Raw genomic sequence first — 16,654 nt, forward strand, 5'->3', positions numbered from 1 at the left:
AGGCTCTTTGTTGAAATTTTACTTCCGTTACAGCAGTGCTGTTCAGAAGAATGTGTTCCACTTGGTCATTACACTGAGTACGTGAGGCATGAAGAGCCTTCCTTAGTGTGTCATAAGAGAATAAAAAACCTAAGTGAAACTCACTTTTTTTCAGCATTGTTGAAAACAACATTTCAGAGAACTAGTTCTACTACAGATGAACCCAAGCTCTTGGCTGGTGAATCAAATGATTTACCTTTCCAGTGGGGAAAATCTTGTGAAATCCAGCTGTGTGGTCATGAGTAGTAGTTCATGAGCTGCTCTTTCAGTGGCAGGAAAACAGCCTCTTTCAATCTGTCTGACTTGATCTGGGATTTTTGTATTACATGTAGCCTTGTTATGTTTGGAGCTTTTTCTGTATTTCAGTTGTCACTTCCTTGTTCAAATGACTGTGGGAATAGTAATGTTTGCATGGAAAGAGACCATGTAGTAAAACTTCAAAACCAGCTGCTGTGTGTGAAATGCATATGCTGATTTGAAGGACTGTGCTGCTTAATTCAGGGTAAAGTATTCTGGAAATCCACGTGTCATGTGCCTGTTCTTAGCTGTAGTTAGGCTGTTAAGATGAAATTGAGGCAGCTTTTTGAATTTGTCACTGTACTCGACCATTCAGACTTTATCTACAGCTTGTCTTCTTGACACAGTGGTTCTGAAGTGTTCACCAAAGATTTTTGATGGCAAAATTGAAGAGGCTTAATAAGTGCAGTACCCTGACATTTAGCAGTATATTTTATTGTAGCGCATGTTCTTTAATGAGTGGGTAAATAATTTATCAACATTTTATGGTTGTTGCTGTTATTGTGAATATTTTTCTTTTACATCCAAACTGTCTTACATTACAGCTTTCAATGGTTCTATTAAATTTGTTACAAAACAGTCAGTATTAAATTATTATGTGGTATGGCATCCAACCATTAGTGAGTTTCTGGCAAAATTGCAGCCTAGAACAACTGTCTCCTGTTGCCTCCTGGGTAACAGTAACTAATCCTTCCTAAATGATTTGGTGCTTTTTTGAAGTTATTTTTGACATGTAGACTGAGTCATGAGTAGAACTGTAAGTCACTAATTGAGTCTCAGCATCGTCTAAAAGCACAGCCTGGTTTAGGTGACCCCTCACTAAAACAATGGTCAGACAGGCTTTTTGAGCACATGAGCCTTTTCTCAAGCCCTGTAAAAACTCTTCTGACAGCACCCACTTGTTCAACAAGTGTAGATACAACATAGCATCATACTATAATTTAACAATATAGGAATTAAAGTCACTCCAGCTAAGATGTTGCTTGTCCTGTTTTTAATGCTGAAAATATATGTGAATATTAGTCTTCTGAGAAAGAAACAATATTGGTATGTGCTCAGGCTGGGTTGCTTTACTGGGTCACTGAGAGCTTTTGTATAGTTTTTATCCAGTTAAATGTTTTAAAACTTAGAAGCTGTCAGGATGAGTAATCTTGGAGAAGACGGAAGTGCATTTGCAATGGAGGTTTGCATGATTAATTATTTATATCGGTTCTCTTCAGGAATTCTGCTTGAGCAGAACTGGTTATGCCAGTTGCTTTTGCAATTGGTGTTTGAAAATGCACTAAGTCAGTCAGATGTCAGAACTTCACCAAGAATAACCACTGAAGTTAAGTTCTCTCCCAGTAGACTGTAGAACTGAACTAGGCTTTGCATCCACTGCTTCTCTTAGAAACTCAGTTCAAGCTTGGCAAGCACGGAAGTATATGTAAATACCATTTATTTGCAACAACTTTTCTCCCCGTAGTTTTGTTAGTGAATGCTCTTCAAAAGAAATTCCTTTAAAATTCCAGAAGAGGTAGCCAGGATGTCATTTGGTTGCCTCTCATGTGATCTGTCTTCACAGAACTTGTTTGCATGTGTCCAGTCAAGATTTTGTGTATTAAAAGAATAAGGCATATAGAGGAAAGCCAGATTTTGGCTATAACCTAGAGACATTTTATTGCTTTCTTCCCCAGTGAAATTAAATTGCCTTTTTTATATAGTGTATTTATTTTAATTTTCTATAATAGCGAAATCAATTTTTAATCAGCAAGCTTTGTGTTTTTTTCCCTTCCAAGTGTGCTTTGACCCTATGAGGGTTGTGCAATTTAGCTGTCACTGTATGAATTCCAATAAGAGTTCAATGGAATATCTTTATTTTTTTAAGTTTCAATATTGGTAAAATTCAGCACATATAACATTTGAGGCCTTTCAATTACAATCTTTACTCAGAAATTCAGGTCTGAATGTTTTAAGATCTCATTTGCTGACATTCTATGTTGGAATATTTAAAAATTTTAATGGCAGTTCCTTAATAATTAAAAATAAGTGTGATTTTTAACCTGGGGATTGTAATCTTCCCAAATATTTTTCTGTAATAATTAGGATATGTGGGGGGTCAACATTCCAGTCAATTAAAGTCAGTTGTACTGAAGAGGCTTGCTCTGCATCACATGATACAGTGAAATTGAGCTCTTGAAATAGGAAAATAAATTACTTGGCTCACAGGTGATACTTTGTTATGGGATGAACAGTAAAGCTTATAACATTACTGTAGGAAAAACTTCATAAGTTGAGTTAATTATAATTCAATTCAATTTTCACTTGATTGAAGCTCTAATCCTGGTTGATGAAGTAAAATGATTTTATCAAAGTCTGTTTTCTAGCTTGGATCTATTACATGGAAAAGAGTTTCAAAGCAGCAGCACCCTGCAAGAAATACGGAAAGAATTTACTACAAGCCATGCTTTAAGCAGACAGTGATAAACTCTCCTGTTACAAGCAGTGTGTTTTCTCCAGGTTAAAAAAAGCCCAAAGCAGAGCAGAGTCCCCAGACTGCAGATGTGTGGAGGCCCTCATGCAGCTCCATGTGCGGGTGGAAGCTGTGCAGCCAGGGGAGCTGCTGCCTCCTGTTCCGCATCCACATCTGCAGCCTGTGCTGATGGCCAGCAGTGGCTAAAAATACAGAGCTTTTCTGAGCCTTCGCCTGAGCCTGCTTTGCTGCATTCCCATGGACCCTGCGGGGCCCTTGGAGGGGAAGTGGTTGGTTCAAGCGGGCAGCTGGCTGTGGCAGGAGCCAAAGCTTCAGCTCTGGTTGGAGCACAGTCTCCTGTTTGTACAGACTTTGTCTTTGGGTAGCCTGGGTAAGTCATGGTGACTGATGGCTATAGCTGCCAATAGGGTGAATGTTTGCACGTGGACTTGACTGCCACTTTCAAGCTAGAAGCTGTGTAGTGCATTTTTTGTGTTCTACATGAGAAGTCCCAGGGTGTAAATAAGTCACTTCCCATGTTCTCCACTACTGGGTTAATTTCTATTTGTCAGCCTTCAGAAAGGCAGGATTTAGATCTGTGTGGCAGAGTTCCTTTTTTTTTAACAAGAAGAAAGTGCAGTGTAAGAAGGTATAGTTAGAAGGTTAGTCTAACCTATGCCTATTATTGTTACATTCTCTGGAAGTAAAGGTGTAACTCACTTCCTCACTTAATAATTGTAACCCAAAACTTGCAAATTGCCTTAATGCACAGCTCTTTTGTGTCTTTCCTTCTGATCCAGTTACAAAAATACTTTTATTTTGTTGTAATCATATGTAAAGGGCATCTAACTTTTGTGAAGGTAAATATAAATAAGTAAAAAAAAGAAACCTATTATGTCAATGATGATGTCCTAAAAAGTCTTTTCTTTCTCCCCAACAAGAACTGTAATAAATAGATCATTCAGCAATTCTAGTAAGCTGTATTAATCTACGAAGACTGTGTTGCCCTTGTCCTGTCTTGAAAATCACCTGCCTAAAACAAAAATACTATCATATTTAAACAGATAAAGCAAGAGTAATAGCTTCCATTCACAGTAAATTAAAGTGATTTAATACTATGTCAGGATGATTGTTCCTGAGTATTTTAAAAATAAAATCATTTAATATGACCCTATCAGGTATCATAATCTAGCAGAGTAGCTGACAAACAGCTTTTGATGCTGTTGGAACTTCTTCCCATATGTTAACAACATGTGAAAGTACAGAATATGTTACAAGCATCAGACTAATAGAAAACAGTAAGCTTTGAGTATTGGTTAAATAGCTATGACAAGCTGCAAGGTGTTTTCGAAAGGAAGTGACAGGTTTTTTTCCTCCTTTTCCACAATTAAAGCTTTTATTTTAGCTTTGTCACTCTCTAGAATGCCTAGTAAATTGTGGGGATCAAAAGCTGTGGAAGATGGCGGGATCCTAAAGAGGTGTAGCAGGCAGTATTGGAGGATAAGTATCTCCTTTCTTGAGTGAAGATACGAAGTATAAGCTTGCAGTTACAATGAGACCAGTTACAATGCTGGTCTCTGCTGCAGGGTCTGTTTCAATGCTGGTGGTATGTTTTGGGGGAAGTGCAGTAACTTTGAAGTAGTTCTCTTTGTCTCAATAGGGACAGTTATTTTGTAGCCCAGGTTAATAATTAGCATTAATTGGAATATGAATGCTGATAGCACAAGATTATTTTTAAATGCAGGAAGCCACAAATTCATGGAAAAATGATCAACTTTCGAGTATCAGGTACACAACTCTTTCTAACCCCAAAATTTTAATTCTAGAGATTACAACTATTCATGACTGCTGATACATCAATGGAAGTTTGTTCTTATTTGTGTTAAGTAAGAATCCATCATGCAACTGGTATTTGTGTGTCTTCCAGTGGTAATAGAAAGATACTTAAACACTTCTTTGTGTAGTCAGAAAACTTTTTTCCATGTAGTAACCTTCCACTGGCAGCACACAGGAGGCTCTCAGATTCCCCCCTCCCCTCATGGGTTTTTGAATGAAAATAGATGTCTGTAGAGAGCAAGCCTGGAAATAGCGCCACGTGCCTTTGGCTGTTGCATTGTACAAACACTTGGCAAAGCATTGCTGTGAAGCAGAGCTAGCAATAAATTTTTGAAAGCAGGTGTGTAGCCCCTAAATATTGTGTTGGAACTGCTTATTCTAACTGGAGACTGGAACATTTCCATTGCTGACACAATAAGAAGTGTTGAGAAAGCTTTGCTAGACTTCATTGTGCTAATTGTGTATTAAGCAGAAGGAAGCTCCTGAGAAACTTGACCCAAAGGTTTTCTTTGTCTATCTTCCAGTTTATACATACAGTTATACATCTTCCAATTTATTTCATCTAAAATTAAAGAATGGGTGTAGATACAGGTTTTGAAAGGCTAACTCTTACTGTGCTCACTAGCTGCAACAAACAAAACTGATGTTCTTTAGCTCTGCAAAATCAGTGGAGGTACTGTGTGTTACCTGAAGATATGGTTGTAAGGATTTTGAAAAGCCAGACTGGTGCTTTTTCCTGAAGTGTCTTTCTGAAGGAAGACTAGCCAATTTTATGTCCTCATTCTCCTTCTTCCTCTGAGGATTCTTGGTCCTATTTTTTATCTTGATTTTATTACAATTTTTTCATGCCTGTTAGTATTTTCACATAATTTTCTTGTGCTCTATTGAGAAATGTCGCTTGACACTGAAAAAAATTCAGTGGAAAGAGCTTTATGAATATTAAAACTTGAAAATAATCATCACTTTAAGCCACACTATGAAGGTATGTTTCCCTCCTTCAAATATTATATTTGTGTGTAGCTTTAAAAAACTACAATTTCTTCTTGTCAAGACTGAACTTTAAGTAGTGAAGATTATTGTATTCAAGAATATTTACATTTTGATACAGGTTTTTTTTTGTAAAATTAAACAAAGAATGCACAAGGTTCTGGCCAAGTGATGAGAGAAAATATGGTGCACACTTATTAGTAGGAGTACAAAAGAAACTTTTATAAGGCATATGAGAAATTGGCACCAGTAATGGCTTCAAAGGTAATTTCAGGGATCAGAGAAGCAAACATGGGTGGAAAAAACCACTCAGAGGTTTTAATGAAGTAGACCTCTTTCCTTATTTTTCTGTAATTTCCAAGGGTACACAAGCGTCAAACTTGAAAATGTCTGAGACCCTTAAAGATATCTGAGTCTTGATGAGGAAGCAGAAGGGAAATTAGCAGAGAGATTTGAAAATGGGGAGAAGGAGAATATGGTTAAAAGTATCAAGTGAAGTGCCTTTCCCTACACTAGTATGGTGTACATGCTGGACTCATGGAGCTAGAAACAAGTGTGCACATACTTACCTATGAAGACAACTGTTTGCAAACAAAACAGTGACTGTGTGCTGTGGAGGGTCTCTGAACAGCATAAAATACAAGTTGTGAATTGCAAAGTAGGTGGCATTCCTGGGTGACTTTTGCACTGTGTTGAAGATTACAAGCATTGGTACTTGCAACTGATTTTAGAACTTGCAAGATGAAATGTGATATTCTTATGGCTCTTTTTCTCTATATCCTGGGGTTAACTTGGATTTTTGGCCATTTCAGAGTGGTGTTAGCATCAGGTTAATGTGGCTTGGAGACTCCTTTATTTTAGTGTCTCTTAGAATGAGGGAGACAGTTCTGACATGATCTTCAGCCACAATAAGAAGTGTGGAGACTAGATAGGAAAGGTAGGTTTTCTTCTGTAACATCAGCACTAATGTGAAATGTCAGAAGAAAAAGCTGAGAGGTTATTTGGAGAAGGATATGATGCTGAGACTACACAGATAATTAAGGTGGAGAGATCAGTGAGTAGGCATACAGATGAAGTTATGTTTTCATATCCAGTGGAATTCCAGTCCCTGGAAGTAATGTTTATGCTGAATGCAGGTGTTTATAGTGTTTTAATTTGGCAGATGCTCACAAGAAACCAGCAGCAAAATAAAACAACCATTTAGCTTGTATTTTCTTGCTCAGACATTTCCCAGATGCTTGTCCTGTTGGAGGCCTTTCTTGCAGATGTTTCCATTTGATTAACACTGTAGTGTACCAGATAGTGTCAGTACCTAGGGAAAGTGTGCACACGTTTGTATGTGCAGATTAAATTGTGTCCTTTGCAGTGTTCTAAGCAGGAGGGTGTTGTTTTTTTGTTGCTACTGTGACTCATATTGGAGTCACTCGTAACATTACACTGCGCAATCTGATTGAAGCTTTTGACAGTAAAAAGCTGTTCTTAAGCAACATGGTTCATGGTATGCTTTGTCTTTGAGTACTTCAAATATTTTCCTTCCTTTTTTTTTTTTTTAATAAAGCATGTCACTCTATATAACCAAAACCCACTTAAATTATTTACATATAGCGCAAATGAAATGTGAGCCCTGAGGGGTGAGAACCATCTGATACATAGCACGTTGAATGATTAGAGGCAACAGACTTCAGAACAGCAAGCTGGTATTCTTTCTTGGAAGAACTTACCTGGCCTTGTGCTTAGGTTTTAAATGTTCCTTAATCCAAATCTTGTTCAAAATATGTTATAAAAATATGTATATGGAAAAATTTTAAAATAGTCCAGTGGCTGGAGCACAGGACTGCAAAACAGAGTATGTTGCTTCTCACTCTATTGCTTTACTTGTAACTTTCTGTAAGATGTATGGATTATTTTATTCATTTAACTTTAGTGTGATTGTGTGGGATCACATCAGTTGCCAGCCCAGGTTGTGTATCCCCTGTAATCTGAAAGGAAAAGTAGCTGCTTCCCAGAAGAAAAGAGGAAAATTTCAGAGCACTTGAAATTATGCCTACTAATAGTGTAAGGTTTTCCTGGCCATCTTATCTTTTACATTGCTTAGGCATTCCTAATTTGTAAAGTATGGAACAGGAGAATACTGTGGTACTAAAGATGAGAAAGATGACCTGGTGGAAGATAAAACTTCATACATATGTTACTACCATCAAGTGTTGTCATATCATTGCTATCTTCTGCTCATATACTTTCTTTAATGTAGGAGGGTTAAACATATATGTATACACATACAGAGAGCTGTAAAGCAAGAAGGGCTGATGGTTTTTGAACCATTGATTATTTGTAGAGCATGGCAGATCACTAAAGTGTACAAATTGACCATGTAATTCTGATTTCTCAGGTTGTTAGATCAGTAACTAATAAATTAATTGCATTTCAGAATAGTTCTGTACTGGTTTTAAAGTTATATAAAAAGCTCCCTAAGAAATTGTTTGACAGTGTAATATCTGAACTCAGAAGTATGTATTCTTCATTAAGTTTTGAAGGATAGTCTCATAATCCGATCTTTACCTGAGGTTTCAATCTCCTTAAATTCTCTTCGATTATTGTATATATAAGGGTCCTTATTATTTTTACTTTATGGCCTGGTGCCATGTGAACAATCAGATCTGAGTTTCCCAGCCCAAAGATCACCACAAATTTCATGATCTCGTAGTCCTGCTGCATATTCTTTCCTTTCCTTTCCTTTTCTTTCACGTTTACATTGCCCCACAGCAGGCATTGCAAAGTAACAAAAATAATGGAACAGAACAGAAGGTGTGGTTTTGGTGGTGTCATTTCCCCAGTCCAGCATATTGAAAGTCACATGGCTGTATAATGGTGGCACGGAAATGGTGTGAGGGGCCTGAAAGGGGTGGGGGGCAGTGAAGTGCTGGGTGTGCACCAGCTGAAATTTGTCTGGCAAACTATTTCATTTAGAAAAGGTAAAAGATTTCAGATAGACATGCATTAGACAGTCATGAAACAGTGGAAGGGAACATTGAAGCACTGTTGAGGTAGTGGTAAGACTTAAAAACAGGAAAAAATAGTTTTCTTTTTACTTGTGCAATTCTAGTCCAGTTCTTATTTCATATGCTGGGTGAGGCCAGTGGAAAAAATAAAATGTAATTAAATCTTGTGCATAACCTGTTTAAGTAGTCTCAGGTACTGTTGTGAATGCAGCAACCTAAAAATAGTGACTGCTACCAAATGTAACATGCGGCCAGCTGTGGTTTGAGTTACAGAGTACTTCACTTTTTACCCTGTGTCGCCAGGCATCCCCCTCTCTCAAAGCACTGGCTTTGCAGAAGAGCTGCAATACAATTCTATTTTCAATGTGAAAGCACAGATATCTACTGCAGGAATACCACTGCCCACCCAAGGGTGCTCTTCCTCAGGAGCTGCTTTTTGCCTGTGTTAATAGCTATAACTTTACATGAATGGTTTTTTGATATGTGTGATAATTTTGTTTCAGATAGTTCATGAGAGAAAACATTAGCACTGGAGCCTGTAGTGTTTTGCATGAGCTGTGTTGACTTGTGCTCTGACATGAGATGTTTGGATGGCAGGTGTCTGTAACTAATTGGCATTGGTGGGAATGGAGCCGAGAAACTGCTAAACAGTGAGCTGTTCTGTACTTGGAATCGTATCGCTGCATCTGTGAAATAGATATGAAGTCACAGGTTGAAAACAATAGCTGATAAAACACCTAGCAATTCTGAGGAAATAATTTAACTTCTGCAAAGCCACTCTTTGAAAGCAGAATACTTAAGTGACTGCTTGTTTTCAGATCAGTCCTTGCTGATAATTTTGGGATTGAGGGTCAGACTTCGATAAAGATCATGAGCAATTCACCCTGTCAGCTGCAAACCACAGTCAGTGATACTTAAGAATATGAAATCCTTAGTACAGAGCTGAGAAAATGGCAACACTTGCAGGTCAATAGATAATATGTTAAAATGCAAGTCTACCAAAGATGAAGCCACAGCAACTTGGATGTCTCTACTGAGATAAATAACAGAGCATTTGGACAAAGAAAAATCAAGGTTGATATTCTATCTCGATTGCAGCAAAATATTTAGCAAGAGGTAATGTGTAAATTGTCTGAACTGTAGAAGAGATTTATATATCTATATCTTACAGCTCTGAGAGGTGGACAAAGTGTGAGTGGTACTGAAAAGATGTTTGTGCTGTAGGAAGTATTGCAGCACAACGCTGCTGCTGTTCCTTCGGCACTGATGTAGGGGTTGGTTAGTTTTAGCTGCTCTTGCACTTCGGACAGGTACCGAAGCTGTCTCAGCAAGGCACAGCAGCGCGACTCCGTACAAGCAAACGCAAACAAAAGCAAAAATCAGGGACGCGGGGAGGGGAAGCGGCAGTGTGGGAAACCAGTGGAGAGAGATGCCAGTGTTTGAGGAATGCAGCTGCGTCCTAAACCAGGACTCGTAATGCTGAGCTGACAAAGACTGCGGCTAATGCAGACGAGCTTGTGCGAGGCTTGGGCTGTCCATCATGGACCTGGATCTGCATCGGGCAGGGCAGGGCCGCCGGGGCGGCCCGGGAGGCGGAAAGCGTGTGCCTGGCGGTGCCGTGCGTGCCCAGGCAGCGCTGGGCGAGGCGGAGAGAAGCGATGGTGTGCGGCGGCTCCGCGGGTGATTAGCGCGGCTGGCGGGGCGGGGCGGCCGGGCCGGACCCACCCGCGGGAGGCGGCCCGGGCGGGGCGGGCGGCCCGCGAGGCCGTGCGGGCCGGGGCGGCGGGAGCCAGGCCCGCGGTGCGGGGCGGGCAATGGGGCTCCGGCGCCGCCGCCCGTGAGGGACCGCAGCGTTCATGGTGAGCGGAGCGAGGCAGCTGCGGGGCGCGGGGGTCGGGGCAGGCTGGATGGGCGGGTGCGGACTCGAACGCTTGTGGGTGAACCCGGCCTCGTCTGCTTCTCAGCCGCCTCACCGAGTCCGGGGGAGAACCAGCTAACCGGGAAGGGGATTCTCTTTGTGCGAGGCGGGGCTCCGCCGGGATGGAAGGCGGCAGCGCAGCTCTGCCGGGTGTTCAGGGTGTCTGAGCATGGGGGCTGCAGGCTGTAATCCCGGCTGTGCCGGCCATCCCTCCTGCCCTGCCCTGCTGCCGCCCGTGGAGCCAGAGTCCCGCAGCCTGGCGTCCGCCGCTCCGGCACCCAGCATGAATATTTCATATTCGGCTCCGGCGGAAAGTGGCTGCCTTTAAACACGCAGGGCCAAAACAAGATGACCTTGATAGAGCAGCTTGTGTTATTGTACGTTCAGTTCTGCCGTGCTGCTGGTGATTGGGGAAGCTTGGGGCGTGTGGGAAGTCCCACAGCGCTCTCCCGGGCAGAGCAGTTGGTCTTTCAGCGCTTGCCCCGTGTTCTAGAGGGTTATTTGCGTCTCTCGGTAGAGATCGTTGAGGATCCCTTTGTAGGTTGGCTTGTCTTTTTTGAAGAATCGCAGCGGATCACCACAGTCAGAGCTTCTTGCATCTTAACTGCAAAGCTGGCAGGTTCCACCCAGAAATAAACTTGGTTTCGGGAGGCGTGTTTCTGTGGGTTTTCTTTGTTTGGTTTGGTTTGGGATTGCTTTAATCTACAGCACGCTCTTAATAGAACATCTTCAAACCCTAATTCAGCTCTTGCGAACAGCTAAAGGTGAAACCTGGAAGAAAGCCTAAATGATCCCAGTGATAAGGCTGTATTTTAAATCATAAACAGTCAGCTCATCCTAAGTTGATCCTAAAATTAACTTGCAGCCGTATCAGGTTAGTAACCCGTAATTGCTGCATAGCACTTAAACAGATCCTGAATTATTTGTACCTGTGAGAGATTTGAGTCTGGTTTAAAATAAAAAGCTTAAAATGAGCTATTGTGTAGCTCGGCCTATTGCAATATGCCTGTATGTGCAAATGCTTGCTCAGTCAGCAGATACTCTTAATATGAGTTTGTGGAGGCTTCAGTGTGCTTCATTGCTGTATCATACATTGTGCTCTGAAATTGCATTCTCATTGGAGTAAAAGATAATTTTCATGAGCTTTTGTTTTCTGTGAATTTTGGGGTGTTTGGTTTTTGTGGGTTTTTTGAGGGGGGGAACTGGGATGGGCAGTTTTGTTTGGTTGATTTTTTTAAATTTTCCCTTAATAAAAACCAGTCTTGTAGATAATATCACAAGAGGACATTTTTATTCTTTTTTGGCTACCACTGAAAAGGATGAAATTGGTACAAAGGAATCATACTTGTAATCTGATCAAGTGTGCCACTCCCATTTTTGTGCTGGTCTGGCTTTTTTACTGTAGGGTAGTGCTGAGTAGAGCTCCAGTGAAAACTTGCTGAAATGCAGGGTGGGCTTTGGCTCTTCTGAGAGGTTTGCGTAGTTGCACTGATGTGCTGATACTGTAACTAGCCATCCATATTTAGAAATAGAACATTTTCTTAATCAAGAAATTCTTGTAAGGAGATGCGTAGTGCTGATCTGGAGAACTTTGTGCTTAGCTGAAAGGGATTTCCAAATCAATTTGGGTGTTCAGAATAAATTCCCATTGCAGCCCAGTGTGGACATTATTTTCTCACTTTCCAAAAGCACTTTTGCACTCCAGTTGGCTTTCAGTGAAAGAAGACCCTGAATATAATTTTCATAAGTCAAAATTAAGCAGCTTTTTTGGAATTTGTTTGTTTGTTTGCATATGTTTTAATATAAAATTCTAAGATTCTTTAGGGAGTCAGAGAGGTTAATATTTGACTGTGTTAATTTGTGAAAAAGGACTCCAAAAATCAGTCTCTTAATAGAAACTGGGAGAAAGAAAAGCCATTTACTTCATTCCTATCAGTACAGCAGATTTACTCTGCAGCTGCTGCAGCTGAAGCCCATTATGATGGTGCACTTACATACTGGTCACTCTCAGTTGTTTGCTGGTGCAAGTGATCAGTGTAAGCCTGTGCTTTCTGAATATGCTTTCTATCTCAATACCTTTTTTATAGTATTATCTTGCTTATTTTCTTTCTGGAGGTCTTTTTAGTGAATGGCTTTGTCAGCATGAGCACTGTCCCTTTACTTGACAAAGCTAAGTAATAGTCCATAGTTTAAATGCATTTTCCTTAGTTCTTTTCCTTGTTTTCAAGGAAAACATGATGTCATGCATAGCAGTATTAGCTGGTATTAATGAGCCAGACATTCCAAATTCATGACCATGTTTCCCATTACAGCAACGTAGTCATCATAGGATTGATTGTTGAGGCAATGCCCAGTTAATAGACAAGGAAAAACAGGGATTTTCTGTGTCCTGAGGGCTGCACAGACCTCAGGACTCCCCAGAGTCCCACGGAAGTAGTTTGAACTAGGATTGAACTGTACAACACAGAATAGAAGACCAGGGCTGTGTTGGTCCACATTCATTGCATCATGTCTTGTTTTCATTCATCCCCTTTTTAAGGTGTGATTGGAGACAGCCGTTCTGGAAGGGATGGATCCCGATTTAGTTGCTGAATGAACCTCATTGTGTTGGAAATGTCCTATTTATTGCCCAAGGAAGTTTTGATGAGAGGTTAGGTTGAGAGAAAGAAGCAGTACCATCTGAGGAACGCTTTTGCTAGCAGGAAAAGGTCTATGGCTGGAGCACCCTTCGAAGTGCTCATTGATAGTGTACATTTGTGTTTTTCTAAATTTTATTTTAATAGAAATGGTATAAAAAAGCTGTGCATTAAAGTCTTTGAGTTTTGGAAGTGGCAAGAATCATTGTAAAGTTGAATGTAGAAGTAACTACATATAATGTGGATGTGATTTTTCCTTAGGACTGTTTGACCATGTTGTTTGTGTATCACTGATACTTTGCATATTGCTTAAAGGTTGTTTTATTCCATTGAGTCATGGTTTTAGTATGCATTCTTTTAAACTAGTGTTTGTAGGAAAAGTAAAAATAGAATGGTACCTGAATGCCAAGTCCTTTCCTTTAGGTCAGGGTGATGTAGTAATTAAGGGTGGAAGGACCTCTTGAGGGGCGAACTCTCCTCTCAGGACAGAGTCTGATTAAACCAGGTTCTCAGGGCTCATCCACTGGAGCTTTGAATGCATTCAAGGTTGGGAGTTCTGTCACATCTCAGGCAACTTGTCCCAGTGCTCACCTCCTCTCCCTACAAAGCCTTTTCCTCTGGAGGCTGAGCAAGCCTGGTTCGCTTGGCCTCTCTTTATATGGCACTTGCTCCACATCCTGACATCTCGATCTCTCTTTGTTAGTCTTGCTCCAGTGTGTCAGTGTCTGCTTACAGACACAGGTTAACATGTTATGCTCTATTGTGATTTAGGATTGTCCAAGGCGTTGTACCAAGTGTGGACTTTCTGTCTAACACTTATTTTAACCTTTTCTTCTCTTCCCATTGTTGAGCTGTTGCATATGAAAACAGCTTGCATAGGAAAAATCTTACAATTAGATTTTAAGACATGGAGTTTGTGGTAATTTTTAACTTCCGTTTCAAAACCATGTAAATAAAAAAATTTTTAATCAGTCCTATTTTTGTACCTCAGATAGTGTCTGCTGTTTGTAAACTCCTTCTTAGTAACACTTTGTAAAAGCAGGCTGTCAGCCAGAGGCACTTAGGATGTTTTACAAAAAGAAAGAATGGAAAAAAAACCATCAAGATTCACTCCTGAACATAAATTTTGTCAGTGTTTTTGGTGTTGAGGATGCTCTAGTTGAAAAGCTTCAAAGGGACTGCAGTAGGGCTGAGATGTGAAAGCATTGTCTTGAAAAATTTTGTAGATTCCTTTTTAAATTCTGAAGTGCATCATCTCAGTGCTCTCCACTCTTGTACGTTTCCTTGTCTTTTTCTTCTCTAGGAATATGAAGAAAAAACTGGACGAGCTCAGAGACCACTGTCTCCTAAACAAAGTGTGAGGAAGAATCTTGATTTTGAACCACTCTCCACTACAGCACTTATTTTAGAGGACCGACCAGCGTAAGTTTTGGAAGTGCCACAGTGAAGTCTCTTTAAAACCTAACAAGTATTTTCTAACTCAGTGTATTTGCTTACTCTAACTTCAACAGATAATTCAAAATCTAAAGTAGATATTTTTTTTCAGACTTGTGAATATGAAATTGGGGTGATTATGATAAAAATTATTCAAACAGAAGGAACTTTATTTTATAACAAAAGCAATGGCTTTTTGTGAAGGGAGTTCATTAGGATAGCAGAGCTTTCATTTTGAGTAATTCTACCTCCTAATCATGATTAAGGGATTTTTATTTTACATGAGATAACCTAAGCATAAAAACAAAGTTGGTATATGCTAAAGAAATTGAGAAGCAAGAATAGAGTGTCCTGTTTACACAGAGAAAGACCACACCTCCATAAATAATGAAATAGTATAGTGATTGCTCTGCAGTGAGTTCAGCATCACATTTTAAGGGTTGTCAAGCACTTGATGAGTTGTTTCATACCTTTTACTGCAAGGAGATTTTTGCATATGCAAACTGACTCCAAAGCAATTTACTGGCAGCTGCTTTACCATGTTTTTCTCTTGAATTACACAATTTCAGTCATGCTTAGTCAGTTTCTGATTATGAATGAGCTGGCTTTATGGGCATGACATCTGCATTTTTAGTATAGCTGTGCATTGGTGTGAAGAACTGGCATAACATAGATCTGTGTTTTTGTCAACAAACCTGTGTGAAAAATGCTCATATCAAAGTAGTCTAATTGTAGGGTTACTTAAGGAACTTTCTGACTTGGCTGATGGACCATGTGGCAAGACATTGGGAGATGTAGAAAAATGTAAAGAGGGATTATTTGTTATAGCAGGCTTTATTACATACAACTGGAAACAAAGTGTACTAGCTTATCTATGTATTTAAAACCTGTCTGTTAAAAATCTCTTTTTTGTGGGATAATCTGAGTAGTACAGTGTTCAGACAGATGGAGTTAGTGTTACATTGCAGAAGAATGTTCACATTTTGCGTTCTTTCCTACTGTTAGAGTGAGGAACTTGTAGCAGAAAGGTATTTTTAAAATTGAAGACAGTTGAAGCATCACTTCTTTCGTCTAATGGGAAAACTGCTCTGGACAGCAATGCTGTCATCTGACTCTTACTAAGGAATTTTTTTTTAATTGTTTACCTACACTTTGTATACTATTTTTTTTTTGATTACTTATTAGTCTTTGAGTAGTTTCCTTTTTAAGACTTTAGGCAGAAAAGAGATTATTTTTTTTCAAAATACCCGTTGTTGATTTCACACTCATTTGTAGGGCTTAGGTAAAACTTCACAGTAAAAAATCAATAAATATTCCATAGTGCCTCTAGCTTCAACTGGAAAAAGCATTAGTTGAATTTTAATAGATACTAAACACTATCTCACGTGTATGTTGGCAATGTTAAGACATAGAGCCAATAATTTGTGTGGTAGAATTTAAGTTAGCAATACTTGACTTCTTTCATCTGGTTTTCCTTTCCAAACTTCCCCTAATTTAAATAATTTATAAAGATTTGGATTTAAAGAAAAAGATGCAGATCAATTTACCGAAGTGAAGCTGGAAAAAGACTAGATTGGTCTCTCTGGTTAACAAACCAACATTTCACCAAAATGAAAATTTACTTTTGTTTTTCTACTAAGGATTTTGATTTGGGAAAATACTCATGGGCCTGTATCACATGCTTATGTGTACATTACAGGCACTGTGTTTACATGAATAGTAATGCATGCTAACTGTTAATGGTGTTGGGGGCTGTCAGCTGCCTGATGTGTGACACCTTACAGGAACATGAAAGTGAATTTTTGCATAGCTTTTCTATTAACCAAAGATATAAACCGTTCTGGGAATAAAATACAGTGTTCTACAATACAGAAGAACAAAATAGTTAGTCATTTCCTGTTTTGAACTTTTGCTGATCCTGAAGTTGTAAGAGATACGTATGGTTATGTTAATTACAAATATGATTAGCTGAAAGATCATGTGTTCCAACATATGAACACATGCATTTGTATAGCAGAGCCTTAATCATAAATCAGAATGCTTTGTTATTATTAAT

The 16,654-nt window shown here is 39.5% G+C and overlaps 1 protein-coding gene across 2 annotated transcripts in view; it reads left to right on the forward strand.

Annotated features, from left to right (window-relative positions):
• The window catches only part of TBC1D14 (TBC1 domain family member 14), a 65,200-nt gene that overhangs the window by 21,646 nt on the left and 26,900 nt on the right, over positions 1 to 16,654 (forward strand). Inside the window, exons 1-2 of one of the 2 annotated variants that reach the window (XM_053975720.1) lie at positions 10,392 to 10,469; positions 14,468 to 14,586. In XM_053975720.1, the coding sequence (XP_053831695.1) occupies positions 10,467 to 10,469; positions 14,468 to 14,586 (122 nt within the window). In that variant the 5' untranslated portion in view covers positions 10,392 to 10,466. Of the gene's footprint in view, positions 1 to 10,391; positions 10,470 to 14,467; positions 14,587 to 16,654 lie in introns of those variants that run through there. The other variant, XM_053975719.1, reaches the window with a different exon arrangement.

This window comes from Vidua macroura, chromosome 4, assembly GCF_024509145.1.
Source record: "Vidua macroura isolate BioBank_ID:100142 chromosome 4, ASM2450914v1, whole genome shotgun sequence".
NCBI classification, from domain to species: domain Eukaryota; kingdom Metazoa; phylum Chordata; class Aves; order Passeriformes; family Viduidae; genus Vidua; species Vidua macroura.